Source organism: Lonchura striata, chromosome Z (assembly GCF_050655825.1).
Source record: "Lonchura striata isolate lonStrDom1 chromosome Z, ASM5065582v1, whole genome shotgun sequence".
Taxonomy (NCBI): domain Eukaryota; kingdom Metazoa; phylum Chordata; class Aves; order Passeriformes; family Estrildidae; genus Lonchura; species Lonchura striata.
The window spans coordinates 60,059,143-60,080,644 of record NC_140740.1 but is presented as its reverse complement, the minus strand read 5'-3'; the positions used below and the strand labels follow the sequence as shown (position 1 = coordinate 60,080,644).

Sequence of the window (21,502 nt, the reverse complement as noted above, 5' to 3'; positions counted from 1 at the left end):
AGGGCAAGACTGAGCCTGCAGACTTATCAGTATGAGACGCAAAAGAATAATTCATCCAAGAGAACTTAGAATTCTACTTAATATGAGAAGTAGGTAACTTGTAGCCAAAAGTTCACCAAAGTGGATATATAGTGTAAAATTTCAAGAATGGGTGTTAGCTTTGCAGATTTACCACACAGCTCTCATCTAGGCACAAATCTGAAAAATACCTCAGCTCTGTGTGTGAAATTGGCCTACTGCACATCAGCTGACAAGAATTCTAGAGACAATGGTACCACAACCAATTGGCAGACAGTCACTAGTGAGGTTCCCGAAGGCTCAGTACTGGACCCAATACTGTTTAAATCTTTACCAATGATTTGGATGAGGGGACCAAGAATACCCTCAGTAATTCATGGATAAGACTAAGTTAAATAGGAGTAAACTGGAGTGTTGATCTGCTGGAGGGCAGGAAGGCTCTGCAGAGGATCTGGGCAGGCTGGATCATGGGCTGAGGCCAGTGGTGTGAGGTTCAACAAGGCCCAGTGCTGGGTCCTGCCCTTGGGTCACAACAGCCTCAGGCAGCTCCACAGGATGGGGCAGAGTGGCTGGAAAGGACCTGGGGGTGCTGGTGACAGTGGCTGGACATGAGCCAGAGTGTGCCTAGGTGGCCAAGAAGGCCAATGGCATCCTGGCCTGGATCAGCAATGGTGTGGCAGCAGGACCAGGGCAGGGATTGTCCCCCTGTGCTGGGCACTGGTGAGGCTGCGTCTTGAATCCTGTGCTGTTCTGAGCCCCTCAATTCAAGAAAGACATTGAAGTACTGGAGTGTATCTAGGAAAGAACAACAAAGCTGGTGAAGAATCTAGAGAGTGGGTCCTATGAGGAGCTGTTGAGGGAGCTGGGATTTATCCTGGAGAAAAGAAGGCTCAGGGGTGACTACTGCTCTCCACAACTGCCTGACAGGTAGGTGTAGCCAAGAGGAGGTCAGCCTCTTCTCCCAAGCAACAGGAGACAGGATGAGAGGAAATGGCCTCAAGCTGCACTAGAGAAGGCTCAAGATGGACATCAGGAAGAAATGGGTTGCTAAGCACTGGAATGGGCTGCCCAGGGACCTGGTGGAATCACAGTTCCTGGAGGTGTTCAAGAAATGACTGGACATAGCACTAGTTGGTCAGCAGGTTAAAGATTTGCACTAACAACCTTAAAGGTCTTTTCTAAACTACATGACTGTGAATAACATAGTTCTCTGTGGAAAAGAAAGCCACCTGTCTTTTTGAAGACACAAACCTGATCTCAGTATGGTTGAAATACTTCCCAACTCTGGTGTGACCTAGCACTTCCCCAGCCCCAGTTGTAGACAAACATTTCAGAATCTAGTTCACAATCTGGTCCCTTTTCACACTTTTTTTGTGTCTGTACTATGCATTCCACACCTAAATGAGGCTGCATGCTGACTAATTTAACCGTATTTTAAGACTGACTAGAAATTTCTGCAATATTTTTTTGCATACATACTAGCATTTATTCTAGCCAAACTATTTATAATACTATTTCTGCCACAGCTGCTTCTATTTATAATCAACTGGGAAGCATGCAAGCAACACTGAGATGGAGATCACACATCTAAAGTAAGAGCTGAAAATATCTAATTATAACTTGGTATTGCCTTGTAAAGAAGTAAAGTTTTAGTAAGGAGAAAAGGGAGTACTGTGGATTTTTCTTCCCCAGTTTGGTGTAGAATGTTACAAAACCTATCAAATGCAATGAATATTATACTACTGACACACTGACTTGGCCAGAAGAGTAATTTTATAAGGAAGACAATTTTAACTTGCCAGGGAGGCTCCATCCATAATATTTGACTGTAATATATCTTCTGTTCCTATTTATACATCTACCAGACTCTCTAACCTTTGGTAAACATACTTTTCTAGAAACCATTTGGCCATCAAATCATTGTTCTGCCAGCTGTTGCCACAGACCAGTGCTAGGGAACAGTGCTTCGTTCTCTGCACTCCCCTGCCTACTAGATTACTTCTTTTTTTATATGAGCAGATCCTATGATGAACATGTTACACTAATATTCTACTCTTACAATAAGACCCTCTGATTTGTGTGATTTTTATGGTAAAAAGCTGTAAAATTTTAGGAGTGTAGGTAAGTTTAAAACATGATTAAGATAGAGCCTAAAAAGATATAAAATAGCAGCTGATCTATCTAGCTGTTTATTATCAATAACCATATATAAATCATTCTTTTTAATGAGACATCTCAACTATTTAAGACCTTCAGTCTAGGTTTAACAGGTAGAGACATGGTTCTCAACAGCAAACTCTTTCTTTACAATTACAAATCATAAGCCACCAAGACAGAGAAAATAGTTGTAGAAATATTTTATCAGCTCAAAAAGTACAAAAAATTATTGTCTTAAATTCAGAAATTACTTTATAAGCAAGCACGTATCAGATTAAAAAAAAAAAACGTTCTGCAGAAATTGTTCAGTATGAGTTGAGGGAAGACTACTTGGCTCTGTAATTAATTGATAGGATACTCAAACCAGAATGTGTGTAAAAGCAAACTATCTGTGCTGAAATGTCTTCTCTCTTCACAAACAGTCTTGAGTTTATTGAATTATTCTTCTACAGTGTTTTTTTCCAAGCTAACAAAATTCTCAGTAACCTTCATAATTGTTTAAAACGGGATTTAACATAATTGTTAAATCCTAATTTTCATCTGCTGCCTAATCTGAATACAGCTTTATTTATGCACTGAAACATAAAAAAAATTGAAAATTGTCCGAATGCTTTCCCTTGTAACTCTTTCTCAATTCTATGCTCCCATATCAAATTGGTTTCTATTCGACTGTTAACTTTCACAGATTTATAAATGCATGTTTTATTTTGTCTTTCAGATGATTACTACTAGAGCACTTTCTTTAACTTTGTCTACCTGTGTCCACATTTGTTACTCACTAAGAAGCTCCAGCAAACAAATTAACCAGCAACCCTTTATATTAAGCTTCTGTTTCAAGACACCAGCAGCTAATGTAAATACATTAATGCAATGTAATACAGCAAAAGCAATTTAGAGATTACATTTATATTGCTTCCATGTATATCTGAGAACCAATCCTGCTTTGTAGGTCAAGCAGACAAGTTGGAATCCCCAGTGTCTCAGCATCTTTTATACTTCATATTTTTTTAACTGTGTGATTATATCAATGGACAAGGACAGGGATACAAGTATCATTTATCCACACTTCTCTAAGGCCTTCAACACAATCCCCTGCAACATCCATCTCTCTAAAATGGAGACAGATGGATTTAATGGGTGCAGTGGGTGGACTTTATGTGGATAAAGAATTGGTTGGGACCATTGCACGCAGAGGCAGTGATCAATGGTTCAGAATCCCAATGGACAGTGACAAACAATGTCCCTCAAGGGTCCTTAAGCATTATTTAGTATCATCCTTAATGACAACAGACAAAGGAATCAAGTGAACCCTCAGCAAATTTGCAGATTACCCCAAGCTGAGTGGTGCAGCCACCTGAAGAAAAGGAAGCCATCAAGATGGACCTGGACAGGCTGTAGAAGTGGGACCATGGGAATCTCATGAGTTTTAACAAGACCAAATGCAAGGTCCTGCACCTGACCTGGGGCAACGACCAGTATGAAGCTTCAGGATGAACATATTGAGAGCAGCCCTGCTGGAAAGCACTTGGGGGTGCTGTGGGTGAGAGGCTGGACATGACCCAGCCATGGCACTCACAGCCCAGAGAGCCAAACGTGTCCTGGGCTGCATCCAGAGCAGTGTGGGCAGCAGGGCCAGGGAGGCGATTCTGCCCCTCTTCTCTGCTGAGACACCACATGCAATACTGTGCTCAGTTCTGAGGTCCTCAGCATAGTAAAGATAATCACTTGTTGAAGTGAGTCCAGAGGAAGCCATCAAAATTATGAGAAGGATGGAGTACATCTCCTATGAAATAAAGGCTGGGATTGTTCACCTTTGAGAACAGAAGATTTCAGGGTGACCTAACTCAGTATCTGAACGGAGTCTAAAATAATGGAGACACCTTTTTACAAGGGCATGTAGTGAGAGGACAAAGAGTAATGGCTTCAAACTGAAAGGGGGCAGGCTTAGATTGGACATTGGGAAAAAAGTTTTTCCTGTGAGGTTGGTGAGGCATTGGAACAGGCTGGCCTGTAGAACCTGTGGATATCCCATCCCTGGACGTGTTCAAGGCCAAGCTGAATAGAGCTCTGGTCTAGCAGAAGACGTGCTTGCCTATGGCAGGACAATTGGAACTAGGGATCTTAAGGTCCCTTCCAATCCATACCATTCTATGACTGTGTAATTGTTTGAAGTTTAGCTTTCCCGGATTTGCATCAGACCCAACACAAGCTCATAGCTGTCCAAGTTCATAGCACCATATCCTAACAACTCTACTCTCTTTTGACTGGACAGGCCAAGATCCTCTTCCCTCACAAAGCATTCATCTCACTAAGTCAATACAGCATGTTCCTTGCTGCTTTGGGTCAGCCTAATCACTGACCCAGAAATGGACTTCATCAGGGTCCAGGACAAGCAGACACAAGTGAATCACTGCAGTCAGCTGACCACAAATGAATGATCTTCTGGGCAATTTGTAACTCATAGTCCTCTGACTCACACAGCACTCCTGCTGCTCTCATGAGACACACTATCTTGCTTCCAAGTCTCCCAAATACAACCATTCTCCCCTAACCATGAGGTTAGGAGGCAAATGCAGGAAACTTGGGACATGCAGAATTAAACGCCAGAACAAAGCCCATCAGAATGTAGGCACAAAACCAGTATTCCTTTACGAGTTTGTGATGGTCTTGCTCCAAGCCCAAATAACATCCCTGATACAAGCAACAGTCCCTGCAAGCTGTGCAGGCTGTGCTTCCACTACATCCTGCCACCTGGGCAAACAGCTGCTGCACAGGAAGGCAAAAGGAATAAAAAGGATCGCACCTGTCTTTACAGTGCCAAGACACAAAACATTTCCAAAGTAATAAGTTTTTAATTTTTTTCTTTGTTTTTGTGGGGGATTTTGTGTGTGTGGGTGTGTCTGTGTCTGTGTGTGTAGTGTGTATTTTTTTAACTATGAGAGCTGAACTAAAAAAGCTTAAAGAAAAGCATGCAAGATATGTTGATGGCAATTTGCTGTATTTGGTCTGAAAGCAGGCAAAATAGTCCTTGGTTTAGCATAACCAGATCATGAGGCTTCTGTGCACCTGCACCAACAGGAACAACTGCCAGCTCTTCCTGAGGCACAAATGAGCGTGACAAAACAAACAGCTGAAGAAGTTCTGCCAGACTTGCCTTTCTACAGCTTCCTACTCTGGAACTACCTGCAAAAGTGACTCTCAGCCACATTCCTAGTCTTGAACAGGAGAGCATCCTCGCTCCCCCACAGCCCAGGAATGAATGGTCAGCGATCTGTAGGCCTAAAAGGTAGAGGAGTCTGTCAAAAGGTACTGCAGCAGGTATGTCTGCAGAGATACAAGGTGTATGCAGGTAGGACTGGGAGACAGGCTGCACTGCCATTGCCTTTGGAAACTGGAGCTGTCTTTGGAATTGGAGTCCAACTTTCCCACCAAGTTACAACTTCATGAGAGAAAGTTGTGGGCTTTCTTCACCAGCTGCTTTGCAAATGGATTCCTTGAGGCGGAGTGCTTTCTGGTCAGATTGTCACAGCAACTACTGGTAAGGGCTGACTTGCAGCAGTCTGTAGGTGACCAACAGAAAACAGCAGTTCTTCAAGTGCAACAGGAATACAAAGGAAAGACACAGCTTGTCTCTCAGAAGCCCTGTGCTAACAGCACTTCCCTCCTTTACTTTCATAGTGATCTGAATAGTAAATACTGAGGATTTCACACTGCCTGAAGCGTGTCCTTGGAACACAGATGAGCCTTTGAAGAACACAGGATATCCCCCTTTTGTTAATCAGTGCACTGTGCCACACTTTGGCCAGCCAAATCTGCTCAAGGTTTCTCTTCCAACCAGCACACAATGAGATGCAGTACCTGCTCCAGGACAGATTTGTCTTCCTTCCCTTTCTTGAGTAGTCTCAGCCCATAGAGTAATAACCCAGCACAGCCTCAACAGTCTTGAAAAAAGATGTTGAAAACCACCTTTTCACAATTCTCATGTCCACTTCCAGGACATGCACGATGTAGAGCAGCAAACTATGCCACCTTGTCCTATAATCACCAGCCAATATCCCTATTCCAAAACTTTCTGGTGAGCTGCCAAGGCCAAACCAGATTCTACATTCCATCAGCTGGGCCCACCTGAGTGGGGTCTGACCACAGGTTAACATGACATCTCCCACATTTGAAACCCAGAGAAGTATTAGACATAAGTTATGTTACAAGAGGTTTAGATTGAGTATTAGGAGCAATTTCCCCACAGCTCAGGCAGTGGAACAAGGTTCCCAGGGAAGCAGAGGAATCACCATCCCTGGAAGTGTTCAAAACATACAGCACCTGGAATCATGGTTTAATGGTGAATATGGTGCTGGGTTAACAACTGGACTTGATAATCTTTGAGGCCTCTTCCAACTTTGAAAATTCTATGACTCCATGAGCCCAAAACACATCATCCAAGCCCCTGCATGTGACCCTTGCACAAAAGAAGGGAGAAGGCATGCAGGAAGGATGAGGAAACAAACAGAAATTAATAGCTCAAATTACCTCAGCCAGACCAGGGATGTACAGTACTTTCAGCTGTTGATTTCAAGAACACAGCAAGGGTGGTTGTGGCTAAGAAAAGCACATACATGTAGGACGTAAAGCATGGCACCTATTCTCCACTGAGAAATGTGTACCAGAGAAGAAGAGAAGGCATGGTTGGCAGCACAGATGGGTACACATGCTGGTTAATTTTACAGGCTCACCATGTCTAAGTACTGGCCACTCAGTGAAATGTTACCAAAGAACAGGACTCAGAAGACTACTGCTCCAGATTTTCATCAGTCTCTTGCCTGGACAGCGAGGGAGATTATGTGAGTGACCTGGAGGTCACAGAGAACTATGAACTTGCAGTTTTTCTCTTCTTTCCCACTGGCACTGAAGAAGTGCTTCTTATTTGCCTTCTCTCTTCCCCTCCCCCTTCCTCCTCTTTGCTCATTTGTCTTTTCCTTCCTTCTCTTTCCAGACATATTTTAATAAAAAAAAAAAACACTAAACCAGAGCAATGCTCTTCTTACTATGTGCTGAGAAGTTTTTTCTAAGCAGATGGTCATGCTGAAACTACTGGCAGTCATTGCAGGGGAAAGGTGTAGCTGATGCTGTCTGTGGTAACAGCCCCCTCTGGATGCTGGGCTGGTGTCCAGCAGAGCTGAGCTGCTGACATGCTCCGAGTGTATCAGGATGTTCTCCCAGCAGCAAAGAAACTAAAGTTCAGTGGCTTAGGACTCTAGAAACACCAAGCAAGTCCTTCTGTCCCAAACAAAACAGAAGAGCAAATACTAAGGTTACTCATAGCTACCACACTGAGGTTTTGACAGCACATCTACCTTTGACAATGTATATTCAGACAAACAGTAGGGCACTGGGGCATTGTGAAAAAATGTAGGAAAACTAGGTAAGAGGAGGAAGCAAAACTTAGCACACTTATATCCACAGAACTGCGCTTCAGTAGACATTTTTCATTTAAATCACGTTGAGGCTCTACCCATTGCAGAAATTACTTGATTCCAGTAAATAGTAATGCACACAGAAAGTGGCTTGTCATGAGTACAGGCTGATACATGCGTGCGTGCGTGCATGTGCGTGTGTGTGTGTGCGTGTGTGTGTGTGTGTGTGTTTTTGGGACTTTTTTTGGGGGGTGTGTGTGCGTATGTGTGTGTGTGTATGTTTTTGGGACTTTTTGGGGGGGTGTGTGTGCATATGTGTGTATGGTTTTGGGACTTTTTTGGGGGGGTGTGTGTGCGTGTGAGTGTTTGACTTACTTTTGCTTCTTTAAACCCCAAAATGCTCTTCCCAAAACCCCCAAAAAGATATCTTAGCATTGATAATGTTACTACATGCTGAAAGAAATTATAAAACTCAACATTACTAATACCTAATGAATTAACATATATAAAAACAGAAGGAATCAGTCTGACAACAGTATTTGGAATCCTAATTAAAATGTAAGACAAAATATAAAATCAGGGCTTTTCTTACATAAACAGGAATGCTATCACAGACCTACTTCAATCTGTATTAAAAGTTGTATGTAAATACTGCAATTAATTTTGCAGTATCTCAAATAATGTGAAAAATGGGATTTCCAGGCAGTCGTAGTAATGGATACACAGTTTCATATTTGATGGAGTCTCACAAAATAAGTAGCACAAAATAAATACAGCTGAACACTGATGCTCTAAAATGTGCACTGTAGTTTATTTTATTAGAAGTTACTATGAAGTTTTTGAGTACATCTCTAAAAAGGTGGAACAGCCTTATGAACTAGGAAGTACTGTTATTGCATCTGCTCAATCATCTTTTGATGCCAGTCTATCTATACAAAACTTCGTATTGCTTCATAGCACTCAATAATAGTGTTTGACTATTTTCTTATCCTTGCCAATTTTTTATTCAATTTAAACCTTTTGCTGTTTAAGAATGAGACAAATGAACTTCACATGGACTTACAAAAAGACATCACACAAACTCAGAAAAGCAAAGTGGAACTTTTCTACAGTTTCTATTACATTTTGCAGATACAAACAAAATCTCCCCACAATTTTTTAAAGTTAAAAAAACAACTGCTGCACTTGAGTAGGAATCAATTCCCCCATCAAGCTCAAAGAGCTTCTCTTTAGCAACATATCCTCTGCTGACACAACATTCCATTTTAGAAATGGTCCTTCAATAAAGGCACTCACTTTTGTAGCTGATGGTTCCACTAGTCTCTGACGGTGGCGTGCGGAGCTGAAATGACTCTTCTGAGGCGTCCCTTCCTGACAGTGAATGAAGAAAGGGGAGGAAGAACAGAGGAAAGGGGGGCAATGGATCGTGGAGGGGATGGAATGGAGGATGTTGGAGAAGGGAGAGGGAGAGTATTTAACTGAACTGTATTTTCACTAACTTTGAAAAATCTTTATTACATCAATTTAAGTAATACCACTGTACAGATATCAGAGAGAAAACGAAGCATTTGCTTTAAAAAGCAGCATCTCTAAGTTTTTATATACATATTATTCACACACATTTAATAATGCTGTCTCCTATAAATCCACATATATACACATGTACAAATGCTTACTTCACTTCCAGATACACACATTAAACATTAATTTCACTTTTCCAAAGTATACACATTATCTTACATTTTCTGTATCAACTTATGCAGTTAAACACAAAAACCCCAATCCAGCTGGATTTATGCTTCAACACAAACATCAAAATCTCCTCTAGTAAAGTAAGATTTTTTTTAGATTCATATACTCCACCCAGACCTGCAATAATCACCTTAAATTCTAGACACTTTTACCTTAGAGAGATTAATGTCCTTGCCTGAGAAAACAAAGAAAGCCTAGGCTCACACAGGTAAAAGGTAAGTATTTTAGAAAGCAAAACCGGAAAGAGCATTCAGCTGAAAAATAGCCTGAAACCTGATAGTCTTCATTGCATGTGCAATACAACAAGAGATTTTTCCAGGACACGAGACACTAGTTTCAATTAATATCCAAGAGACAGAAGTGCGACATTTATTTTCTTCCCCATGTCACTTCAAACATGCTGCGTCAATCTCTCCAGAAACTTTCCAATTCTGAAAGCCCCTCATTGCTGTAGTAAGTATGAACTTTACTTACTCTGTACTAAGTATGTAGTAAGTCTGCTATTTCAGATGTGTGTCTGAAGGGGAGAAGATATGGGTGAAGAGCCTGCTTCTAATCCCAAGAATCAGAGAATGAAAATTTATAAGATCCATTTTTTCTTTCTCACTTTCTTTTTTTCTTTTTTTCTGTCAGAGCCAATGAACAATTGTCCTAAGAGTCTTCTTTGGAAAAAAAAGTCACAGTATTTTAAAAATATAAGACAGACCCTCTCCTATTTCTGAAAAGATATTCACAGGGTTGTTTAAATGAAAATACAATGCTACTCAAATATTTTTCAAGGTCTCAAGACTTAGTTTTCAAAAAACATTTTTATAAAAGAAGTTTCTACACCTCCTTAACAAAAAAGCTTCTATTTCTAGCATGACACCACACAGACAGAACCTGTCCTGTAACTCAAAAAGATCTGGTGGAAATAAAGATTACAGCCACAGTGGGAAGATTACATCATAATTCACCAAATCAGCAACAGGAGTAGTGTAAACTAGCTCTAATCAATAGAACCAGCATTACAGAAAAAGTAATTATCCAACACTTGCCTAAACACCTGGTTACAATTGCAGAAGATGGTTCTGCTGATGGCAATGTATCTTGGTAGCATTCCATTAAATTACTGGTGTAATAGACTAAAATTAGCAGTAAGTACTATGGCTGGATGACCTTTACACTTCTTATTTAACAATTTCTTTTAAAATTTCTCAATGCCCTTGACATTATAATCTAACATCAAATTTCATATAATGAACAACAGATGCTTGAAAAGGGTCTCCTTTCTGTCACAGTTTGGAAACAATGGTAGGGTCAGCTTAACCTGGACATTAGCTAGCAAAAATGCTGAACTTCAGAGGCCTTACCTTCTCCTATATTAAGTTACTAACTAATCTGACATGGGATCCTGTACTTAACTGATAAATGTGGAATTCTTCCTTTAGTCACATTTTTCTTTCTTTCCAGTCTCTCCTTCAGAATGCTTTCCAGAAGAGTTGGCACAAACACAGTTTACACATAGAAAAAAAACCCAGTGCAGCACCAATACAATTTCAGAAGCAAAAATGTCTACCTAAATTTATGTCATTACTCCTATAAAAAAGGAAAGTCAGAGTTCAGGCTATTAAATGGGCTGTGCCTTCAATCACATCAGCCAATACAATATTCTGAATCAGAATATATTAACAGTTCACTTTTTAGCCCAAAACAGTCAGGGTAGACTTCATGCAGTACCGTCCCATGTAAAGATGATAGTTTATCATCAGGACATGTAAAGGTTAAACTAAGATCAACAAGAGATTAAAAAAAGCTGCAAAGAATCGGGTTCTTTCACTATGATAAAAAATTCAACATAGAGCATTTGAAGACATTAGAGACATTAGACTGTATGCATACAAGCTCTGCATCATAATGTCATGTTCCTTAGTATTACATTCCAGCTGATAAAAACAGAAACTTTCTGCCAATGTCAGCAGTAGGTACTGTTCCATACAGGATTGTCTAATAAGGGCAGACAAACCAGAGTCAATGTCACAGAGACACAACAATCTTTGACTTGGGGGGGAAAAAAAAAAAGAAAAACTGAAAAATAATAACAATAACAACAAAAACTTACATGCTGAAAAGACTAAGCATTCAGAGTCTCTGCAGTTATTACCAGTAAAGCACATACAGTAGATCCATGATATCCTTGAAGGATGAATGTCCTTTAGAGAGGAACCAGTCAGTTGCAATAATAAGTTGACATAATAAAACTACTGTCAGAAAACAAAATCCTTACAAAAGCCAACACAATTCAAGTCAACAAACACAGCTAAAGACAGATCCTAAATAATCCTAAATGATAACCTAAATAATAAACTCAATAATAAGGTATTTTAGTATTTTAGTTAGGTGGCATGCAGAAAATTGGCATGGGAGCAGAAAGAGACAGAAACTTATTTCATTTAACAGATGCGAAATCAAAGAAATAATCTTGTGGGAAACACACATCTTGGGGTAAGAAAAACAACAACAACAACAAAAAAAAACATATAACCAAAAACACACACCCCACAAAAAAAAAGAAAAAAAAAAAAAAAAAAAAAGCAACACAGATGGGGCAACAAGTATTGCACGTAGTTTATTTCTGAAGTCACAGAAGCCTGAAAATAGCTGTGAGGACAAAATAAGCTTTTGGCTGAAGAGGCTGGTAGCTAATTCAGCTATGTATAGGCTTCACTACTGATACCAAAAGCTGTTTCCATTAAGAGTAGCTACCATTCACTGTGTGGCTAGTCTCATGAAAACATGAGTATCAAGAGAACAGCAAGAATAGCAAGTGACAGAAGCACATGGTCTTATCTGAAGAGATTTCTACCTCCAGAATGAAATGGCCACAGACTTCTTTTTTTTTCCTCTCCACATTTTTTAGCTGCCAGACCAAGATCTGAAATGAGTGCAAAAATTCCTCACAGAGGAGATGAATTCACCAACAAACCCCACAGCTGGTCTCTGACAGATCTGCAAGTATTTAGCACTGAAGTAAAAATAATTCACAGACACAACTCCATCCACATCAAGCTGGGCAAATCCTTATGCTGACAAGACTATTCACACAACCTGAAACTATGATCATTCTAAATATGCTTCCCCCAAGACTAGCCCTAGGCTATCTCAAGATATATCTGCACCCAAGACTCAAGTCCCTGCCACGTCCTTAAGTGTCCTATAGAGGTGACTGATATATAGAGGTGTCCTATAGAGATGACTGAGCATCCTGGCATTTGAGTTTAGCAATAGCTACAGCAAAACTTATCGCCAAGACCTGCTGTCATCTAAACTTTTTGTTACATTCCTTTATATGGTAATCTACCTCCTGTTGTATAGTGTCTCACACTAGATGCAGCTGTTCTATTCAATTACCAAACCACTACACTGTATATTTTTAACTGCTCTAAAGATCCCTTTTTTCCTTTCTTTCTCCTGCAATGTTAAAATGTTACTCTGTTATAATTCATCTATTTAGGAGGGCTATGTAAATACAGCTGTGAGCGTACAGCAAAAGTACAAGAAAGGACAAAGTAAATAAGAAAATTAGGAATAAAAATGTGTTAGAATGTAATATGTTTAATCTGATTTTTTTCTCTTTCTTTCTTTCTTGCTTCAAAGGAGCCAAGATATCATCAACAAAGAATGCCATTCAACTTCTGATAACTCAATAGTTTTAGGATATAGCAAAGAAAGCAGTAAATACGGTGGCATGGCTATACAATCAAGTCATTTCACATTACCAAAATGTTCAACAGCATCACTGCAACACTAATTTACGATATTACCCAGTTATGTTTTTATTAATTATATCATTCAGACAGTCAGTGTGCTATATTAGCATTAGCATTTCTTCCTATACACAGCTTCCTGGCACTGGATACCTGCTGAACAGATCTGTAAACAACACCAAGGCCTTCTCTATCAGATATCTGCTTAGTAAAAGCTACTGATGATTAGACTATGTCCATCCAGACATTATGATCATTTCATACTTAATCCTTGAAAGTGTGTTAATAGACAAAATTTTGACATCTCTTTTTTTTCTATTACATTCTATCTAAGGTTATATCTTATCTGCTGTAAGGTTATCAGTAGCCTAGCCATCTTGTACAAATAAATTTCTCTGTGTTTCAACTTACCAAAGAGATAATTAAATGCTATTCTTATTTCAGCAATAACATGAGACTTGGAAAGAGGAAAAAACAAAAGATCTAGGAAGACTCAAAAGGTAAACTATTCAAATTTTCAGTGTTATGGGTGCAGATTGGTTAATAGCTTTTCATAATTAAGAAGAAAGGAAAAAGAGTAGTCTTTACAGGCACTGGGAGCCTTTCTCTCATAAAAATTAATTCAACTTATTAAAACAACTTATTAAAACAATAAGATATAGAGGTAGCAGAGATATGCAGAGAGAGAGGGAGGCTGTACACATTCTGTTCCCACAAAAATTCACAAAACTAGACAGCAAAACATACTCTGCTTACATGCAATGATACTGAAAATTCACCGACACTTAAAGGGTATACAGTGTGGAAAAGCTGAATTACTCAAGGTAACATGCAAATAATGCAACAGATTGATGACGAAACTATGAGACTCAATACACGCAGCAAGCCTATAGACCAGCAGTGCTCAGAAGCCCGGAACTTACCCTTCTGATAATATAGTACAATCTAAAAATATCTCCAAGCCCTTGTACTGGTACAAGAGGTAACAAACAACACCAACAACAATCCTGCATTTTAGTCTCCATAACTTCAAAGTACACTGAATTCAAATTACTCATTTTTGTAAAACAGAACAGCCAGCATGCCAAGTGTGGGGGCAGGACCAAGTTATAAATTGTAACACACAGTCCTTCCCTTTCAGAAGCAAGTGTGAAATCCTTTGGGATTTGCTGGGGGGAGAGGGATGTGTTGGTTTGGCTTGGTTTTTAACTACTAAAATATTCATTTCTTGCTGATGTCCACTGCCCTAAAATTTGAATTCCAGTGTAATACTTAACTAGGCTCTGAGCCAAGCTCTATAGGCTGATCAGGAAAGCTCTTTCTGCTTCAGAGGCATCTCTCTGCAGAGAAAAAGCATAGTTAAGTAAGAAAGATTTCTACATAGTTATGGGATTTGAAAAACAGTCATAACTGTTTGTCAGTTTTTTGACAAACAATGTCACATTATGGCACAACTGACAATCCTTACAGCCAAGGGAAGATACCATGTCAATAAAAACCAACACACATGTGCAGTTTCAATTTTGAACAGTAAGAAAACAAACCCTTGAAAGCTATCTTCCACAGAACACAAACCAAAGGCCAGGAATGTATCTTGCAGCAATAAAGCTGTTAGCAAGAGAAAGTTCTGGCAGACAAAAAAATCATCTCAGGTAAATTTCTGTATCCCATTCTTACACCACAGCAACAGATGTTATGTTCTGAATAACATAAATGTGTAACTAACATGTTTGCTGAAATTGCTTGGCAGTCTAACACATCAGTGTGCCAGACACTCTCCTGTTAGCCCCCCTAGTTATGGCACTACCCTCTTCTCCCTAATCACTTCCAGTTCAGACAATCATTACAGCATTTGAACAAAGAACTCCATTTTGAAGGAGAAGGGGGCAAGAACTAATTTTTGACAGGATCCTCACTGATTACTGCATTTCCTCAGTGGTACTAAAGAGAATGCACATAAAAAATGGGTGTTTTAATAAGACCTTTTTTCTAGAATAGCTCCTTTGCAGAAACTCATCCATTTAAAAGTAACTGAATCTTCCCCATGTATCTCCTGGGAGCCTCAAGACAGGAAAACAAACTTCACAAACCTGTAAGCCAGACCAGCATTACTGGATTCAGCATCAGAAAAGGTTATTGATTTGTCATATAGACTCCACATCAGAAAGAAATTACATTGAAATAATGGAAGGTGTCTTTAGGGTAAAACAGGCAATCAAAAAGCATACACTACTACATTTTGCAGAAGTGCTAAAAAACTAACTGGAAGGCTCAGTTCTTACTGTTAAAATAAAGCAAGAGACATAAGGTGCTACAGAAACCATTAAAAGACATCAGCCCTAAGCATACACAAATAAATAAATACACAGGAACAAAAATTCAGAAAACAAAAAAAGGTGGTTGTTCTCTTGTTATCCTACTGTAAAACCCCTGAACACCATAAAAAATCAGACAATAAAATCAGTTCCAAAGTTTTCTCAAAAATGTTCAAAAATATTCAAGTCCTGAGCTGCAATCTCAATCAGACAAGATTTGAGATTTGGTCATTTTGCTGTGACCATAAGGAGAATGTAAGAAAGAATGCCAGAAGACAAAATGGAGAAAAATTAAGTTGGCATTACTGGTAAGGCAAATTGCAAGCAACATAAAACAAATTCCAAAGATGCATGAAATAAATCTGTGCTGAAATATGAGGAGTAAAGCAACGCACAGTCCTAAGAGCAAGAAAAAAATTACACTGAAGCAACTTAACAGTCAAGATGATGCTCCAGTCTAGCAGGCACTAGTCTCCTCAGTCAAATGCAATGTCTTTGCAGTTACCTCATACAAATACATTTGTTAAGGATTAAATCTCTTATCACAACTACAAAAGAAAGTATGTAAATGCAGTAATAGCCCCTGCTCAGGTCATAGAGGTGATATGCTCAACCTCAAATCTTCTTTGCTGCCAACCAACCCAAAAAATTTGTAGATTTTGGCTACCCTGTCCTAAAAAAAATTTTGAACTGTTGCTTCCAGACAGTAGCAAATACTCATGACAAAAGTGACAAATATGAAAATGTTATTAATGCTTGAATGTTAAAGCCTTCTGTTTATCATTGTCAGCCTAATAATACACCATACTTGACCACTACTTTCCTCACACCAAATAAACTGTGATACTCTGCAATGTTAAAACACAAATACACTATTCTGTCTTAAAGAACTGAAAGAGACCAGCACATGAATATAGAATCAGAGTAACATGAAATGTAGCGCTTACTCTCGTCACAAACATTTCCTCTAATTTTTCATTTATATTATTCTTTCCTTTACTGAACTTCTCAGCATTTACTAAAATCTCAAAAAAACAAAGTAATTAAAAACTAAAAAGCTGGGTTCCCAAGGGACACTGAAGTCCTAAAATCAATTTTCCACTCATAACCTAAATTTTCCAGCTGCGCTCATGAGTGTTGTATTCATAAAACTTAAGAGTTTGGGGAATACTTCCAGGTTCTTCTGCACACAAATTCTGACTGTTGAATTCCCCTAATGTATCTGCACAACTTGGGTACATACCACTAGGCTTTTTTATAGCAACTGAAATGGTATTCTTCTAGAGTCATAATTTAAAGGAAAGTGGTAAAACACATTAAAAACCCCTTTTCACATCAAAATAATTCAGAAGTTAAAGCAAGCATACACTTTGTACACTTAGCACACTTTCCTTACTTTTCACATAGAAAGTTACAATGAGGGACAGGAGAAGAATCTACATTAGCTGAAAAACATCTTCAGATATGTTTCTGTATTTGATATAGCATGATTTATTTGTAGAGACTACCAAGAATATTCAAATACACAGAACACATGCATAAACATGCACACTTAAAGCTGTAGTTTTCTACGGCTAAAATACTATCAGAGGATATGACATTATCTCAGCAAAACATATCAATGCACATAAGTCAATTCTACAGGGCAGATATTCTGAAGTATTTCCAGGTTCCAGACACCTGAAAGTGAAATTCAGAAAAACATATTGTTTCCTAACAGCAACTACCAGTTATCACAATCCCATCTTCTAACCACAGACTACCTATTAGTTTAATTAGATTGTAAGTTTTATTACAAAATCATTCTCTTCAGATTTGATCATGTGCAACATTTTCTTTTACAGCATCCAGACAAGGATGAATTTTTTACATTGTGCTGCTAAAACTGGATCTCCCATTTCTAATAGTAAAACTTAAAAAAACATCCATCTTGTAATATTTTTCAATGCACATGTTCATTGAAATAGTGTCTTGGTTGGGGAGGATAACCTGATGTCATAGAAGTGTTACTTAACATCCTTATGAAACTAAGCCAAGCATATATACACAAAACAAAGAAATTTCAAAAAAGACAAAGTACTCAAAATAAAGCTTGCACTGTAAAAACCTGGAATTTAGCTGCTAAAGTCTCTGAAGAGCTTGTTTTTTATCAAGGGCACAGAATACAAGTATCCTTTTCATCTCTAATCCCAGCTGTTGCATGCCACTGAGAAGCACCAAACTTTACACCTAAAATCAAGGCAGACTTGAATGAAGGGGTAGAGGGAATCCAAGAGGAACACAAGTTAGAATCTGAGACAAAGTAATTGAATAGTATTACAGAAAGCATGAGTTGCTGACAGACAACAATGATGTTCTGATTTACACTGGATGAAACAAGGATCCTACAGAGAATAAGGTTAGCATTGCAGAAGTTAGTCCTACATGTACAGGGGGAAAAGTAAAGTCAAGAAAATAAGATCAAAATCAGTTGCAGTATTTGGAAATACTGCTTTGAAATCCTAGAAGTAACTTAGGGATTTTTATGTAAGTTTAATGTTCAAATTAATAACTGGTACTGTTACAAGCAATTTGAAGTAAGTTTTGCCTCGATTTAATAGAAGGAATTAATAGCATCTCAAAGCCTGTAGGCAATTTTGAGAAAACAGATAATTTAACAAATCTAAAACTTTTGACTTTTAAAACAAATGTAGTTTATCAGTTAGTTAAAGCTAATCTAAAATCATTATGTGAAGTATGACACATGAAGTAGCATCATAATCAAAATTGCATCAAATTCAAAGGAAGCATCTTACAAAAAAATTTGAAAAGAAAATATAGATAATTACTGGTTGCATTAGTTGTAACAAAGTAAGTAAAACCATTTGTCAAACCAAGGACATTTCATGGAACTTTATAAAAAAATCCTGTTTCAATAAGCTACTGTCCTTCACGCAGCTAATATTCCTACTGTTACCAACAAAACAGGCAAAGAAAAAAATAAATTTAAAAAACCCACAAAAGTAGATTTTGGAGATAAGCCAAGTAACTTAAAAAGAGGAGCTAACAAGTACACAGAAGATACCAAAGCTGCTTTGTTTTATGACCCTTAAAACACAACTGAGATCAGCTCAAATCATTACAGACTCTACCACTGAGCTCACCAATGGACCCGACACAAAGAAATGTTAAGTTTATGTTTCTCCTTCCAAACCTAATACAAAACAGTCCGTCAGTTTCGTGACATATTGTAGACTTTATGAAGAAATTTTGCTACAATTATCAGAAGGCATTAGTAAGAAGTATGATATGGGCCACAGGCACCAAGTTTGACCCCACACCAAATACTTTAGCTCCAGATGAAGCATGATGCTCTCTTTTCTTTTTTTGATACTGGACTCTGAAATAATGTGACTACAACATACAGAAAAGCAAAGACAGGGATCGGGGCCGGGGGGGGGGGGGGGGAGGGCATAATCTGAAAGATTAACTCTTTTAGAAAAGCTTTCACACCTCAAATAATAGCAAAGTATGTCTGACACAGTGTTTTAGAGGACCTGACAAACATGTAACAATGCATGAATTTCTGGAAAATAGAGCTGAAAAACTGATCAAGAGATTGTACACTCTATTAGGCCTGCACAAGTGACAGCTAAGAAGGAGAGGAAATATGTTCTTTATCTCAGTATCTCTTTTCTCAGAAGGCTGGGTCTTTGCTTTCTAATGGCAGCTATCACTGCCTATCACTAATTAAGCCAAGAAACCATCTATTCTAACTTTAGGTACTCTTAGTACCTAAGATGCCCTGTTTTATGTAACAGTGTATGGGACAATTCAAAAATAAATATGGCTCTATCCAGGAAAAAAAATTACCAAGGTTATACAAAATTTAGTGGGGTTTTTTTTACATTTTACATCTACGTATGTTGCTCGTGCAATACACTCATAAAATTAAAGAGCAAATATCACAATTTAAGTAGTCCTGGGTAGCTCAATCACTTTAAAAATGTTGAGGTTTTAGTAAATGTAGAGAAGTTTAGTTTGCAAGTGTGGCCCCTTTCAGGCCCCCCTTTCAGGCAGGTCTGAGTAAAATTACTAAGCAGGGTATTAACACAGTGCAGACACACGGCTATTCCCATACAACACCAGAAGTGTTATATCCCTCTTCTTCTTAACTGATTAATTTGAATCTACTGCAAACTGCTAATTTTTGTTTGTTTTTTGTTTGTTTGTTTTTTAATCCTTCTCTGGTTCCACGCCCTCCACAAACTTTTTCTTCCAAACACTCACTGGAAGGCAGAGAGATACATCAGAACTGATTCAGTTACACAACTTCTCTTTTGATACTGTAAAAACATTTCCACTAATAGAGAAACACAAGCAGAAACAACGGATAAGGTCTCTCTCGCTAGAGAAGAACACTGTCAAACCAATGACAATTAAGAGGTTCTTACAGAACTTCATCTGTAAGACTGACTTCTACGCCCTTTTTTCTTCACTTTGCAAGAGATACCAGGCCAACTTCCAACTAATGCTCTTCAACTTTTATCATTTTTTTTCTCAGGAGACCACCCAAAATTACCTACCTAAGCACAAACTGCATTTAGAAAAGAGAAAGTTACAGTCTGCCTCTTTCCTTTCCTCTCCTGTAGAGTGTGGCTTCCAAGATAAACCTTTTACTTCGCACATCAATTTTCAGTATTTCAGAAAGAATTCTTTTCATTAAACCTTCTACTCCAAAGAAATCTCACCTGCTTAGGAACTGCAAATAAGGTCATATTTTTCCATTAAGTTCTTTCTTTCTGATTTCTCAGTAAATGCATTTCCAGTTGAGCCAATAAGCAAGTACTTAGAAAAGTCTGTAAGGTATGACTTTTTGCAAAGGTCTGGGCAATTTATGTATCACATTTCAAAACATTTATCTACAAGAATAACTGTTTTCCTGTAGTGAAGATAGAAGAAAGGAGTCAAAGCTACATAATGACTGTGCCCCTTGCCACCTTTTCTAGAAACATATAGAATTGATATAAATTGATTTTCTCAAATCCACAAAAATAGCAACTTTCCATTTACACCACATGGTCCGTTACATTGCTTACTTCCATTTCTACAGCAGTAAGTCTGAATTTTGTGATTAAATTATTTTTATCTCATACCCATTCCCCCCTCAAATCAATGCATATATTAGATTTCCAAATGGAATTTTCCATGTTGACTATAATCATATCACTGCAAACAATGCAATGCAGTCACCTTGAATTTAAAGAAGGATTAGATTCCCTATGAAAATTTTCCAGCATTATAAAAAAAAATGTATATATACCTAGAGAGAAGAAAAGAAATAAACACAGCATTTTCTTTGACATTTGAGAGGTTTCGTGTACAGCTGCTTTCTCTGCTGTTGGTCAATTTCTCTGCAAGTCTAATTAAAAAAGCTCATGTAATCACAAGAAGATTTACAAGACACTGTTTACAGGCCACTTAAATGCAAACTGAAATTAGCAAAAGGAAAAGTGAAGGCCCAAAGCATCTGTCTGACAAAGTGAAAGCTTAATCAGCACTGGAAGCATGACTGAAGCTGGCTGCTTCTGGCAGTAAGGTTTCTCCCACATTCCCATATCCTTACAGATTCAGGGAAATACGTGCTACCTTTACCATCTATCATCTGGGTTTGGAGTCATTACTTTAAGGCAATATGAAGTACAATGCGTAGTCAAACAATTACAAGCACAGGCTGCTAGCAGACTGCAATTAAGAATGTAATTAATAATGTGCAAGAAGTAATTAGCTGGTTTTGCCTTTTTCAAATTTATTTGCAAGAAATTGTCATTTCAATGCACACTAAATTGCACTTTAAAAACTTAGACGTTGAAAGAAATTATCAATTTTATCCTGATGTCCTGATGCTTCTTACCAAAAAAGTGTTCTTTGCAATTAAACCTTCGGTCTTTATTCTTCTATGAATACAAACACACAACTAGACACAGAAAAAGGTTGTAGTAAAATTAAGTAGGTATGTGTATTCAGATTGCAACCAATTAAAGGCTCAGTTTCTTTCAGAAAGCTGAGCAACAGAAAAATCTTTTACATATCAAGCTCAAACAAAATTCATCCAAGTCTACAT

General features: G+C 38.2%; 1 protein-coding gene across 23 annotated transcripts in view; it reads right to left on the bottom strand.

The window, feature by feature from the left end:
- MAST4 (microtubule associated serine/threonine kinase family member 4) overlaps window positions 1-21,502 on the bottom strand; it is a 278,614-nt gene that overhangs the window by 155,933 nt on the left and 101,179 nt on the right. For 15 of the 23 annotated variants that reach the window (XM_085566676.1, XM_021534406.4, XM_085566677.1 and 12 more), the window contains one exon: window positions 8,883-8,957. The exons of the other annotated variants lie outside the window; for them this stretch is intronic. In XM_085566676.1, coding sequence (XP_085422802.1) covers window positions 8,883-8,957 — 75 coding nt within the window. The remainder of the gene's footprint in view (window positions 1-8,882; window positions 8,958-21,502) is intronic. 23 annotated transcript variants of the gene reach the window in all.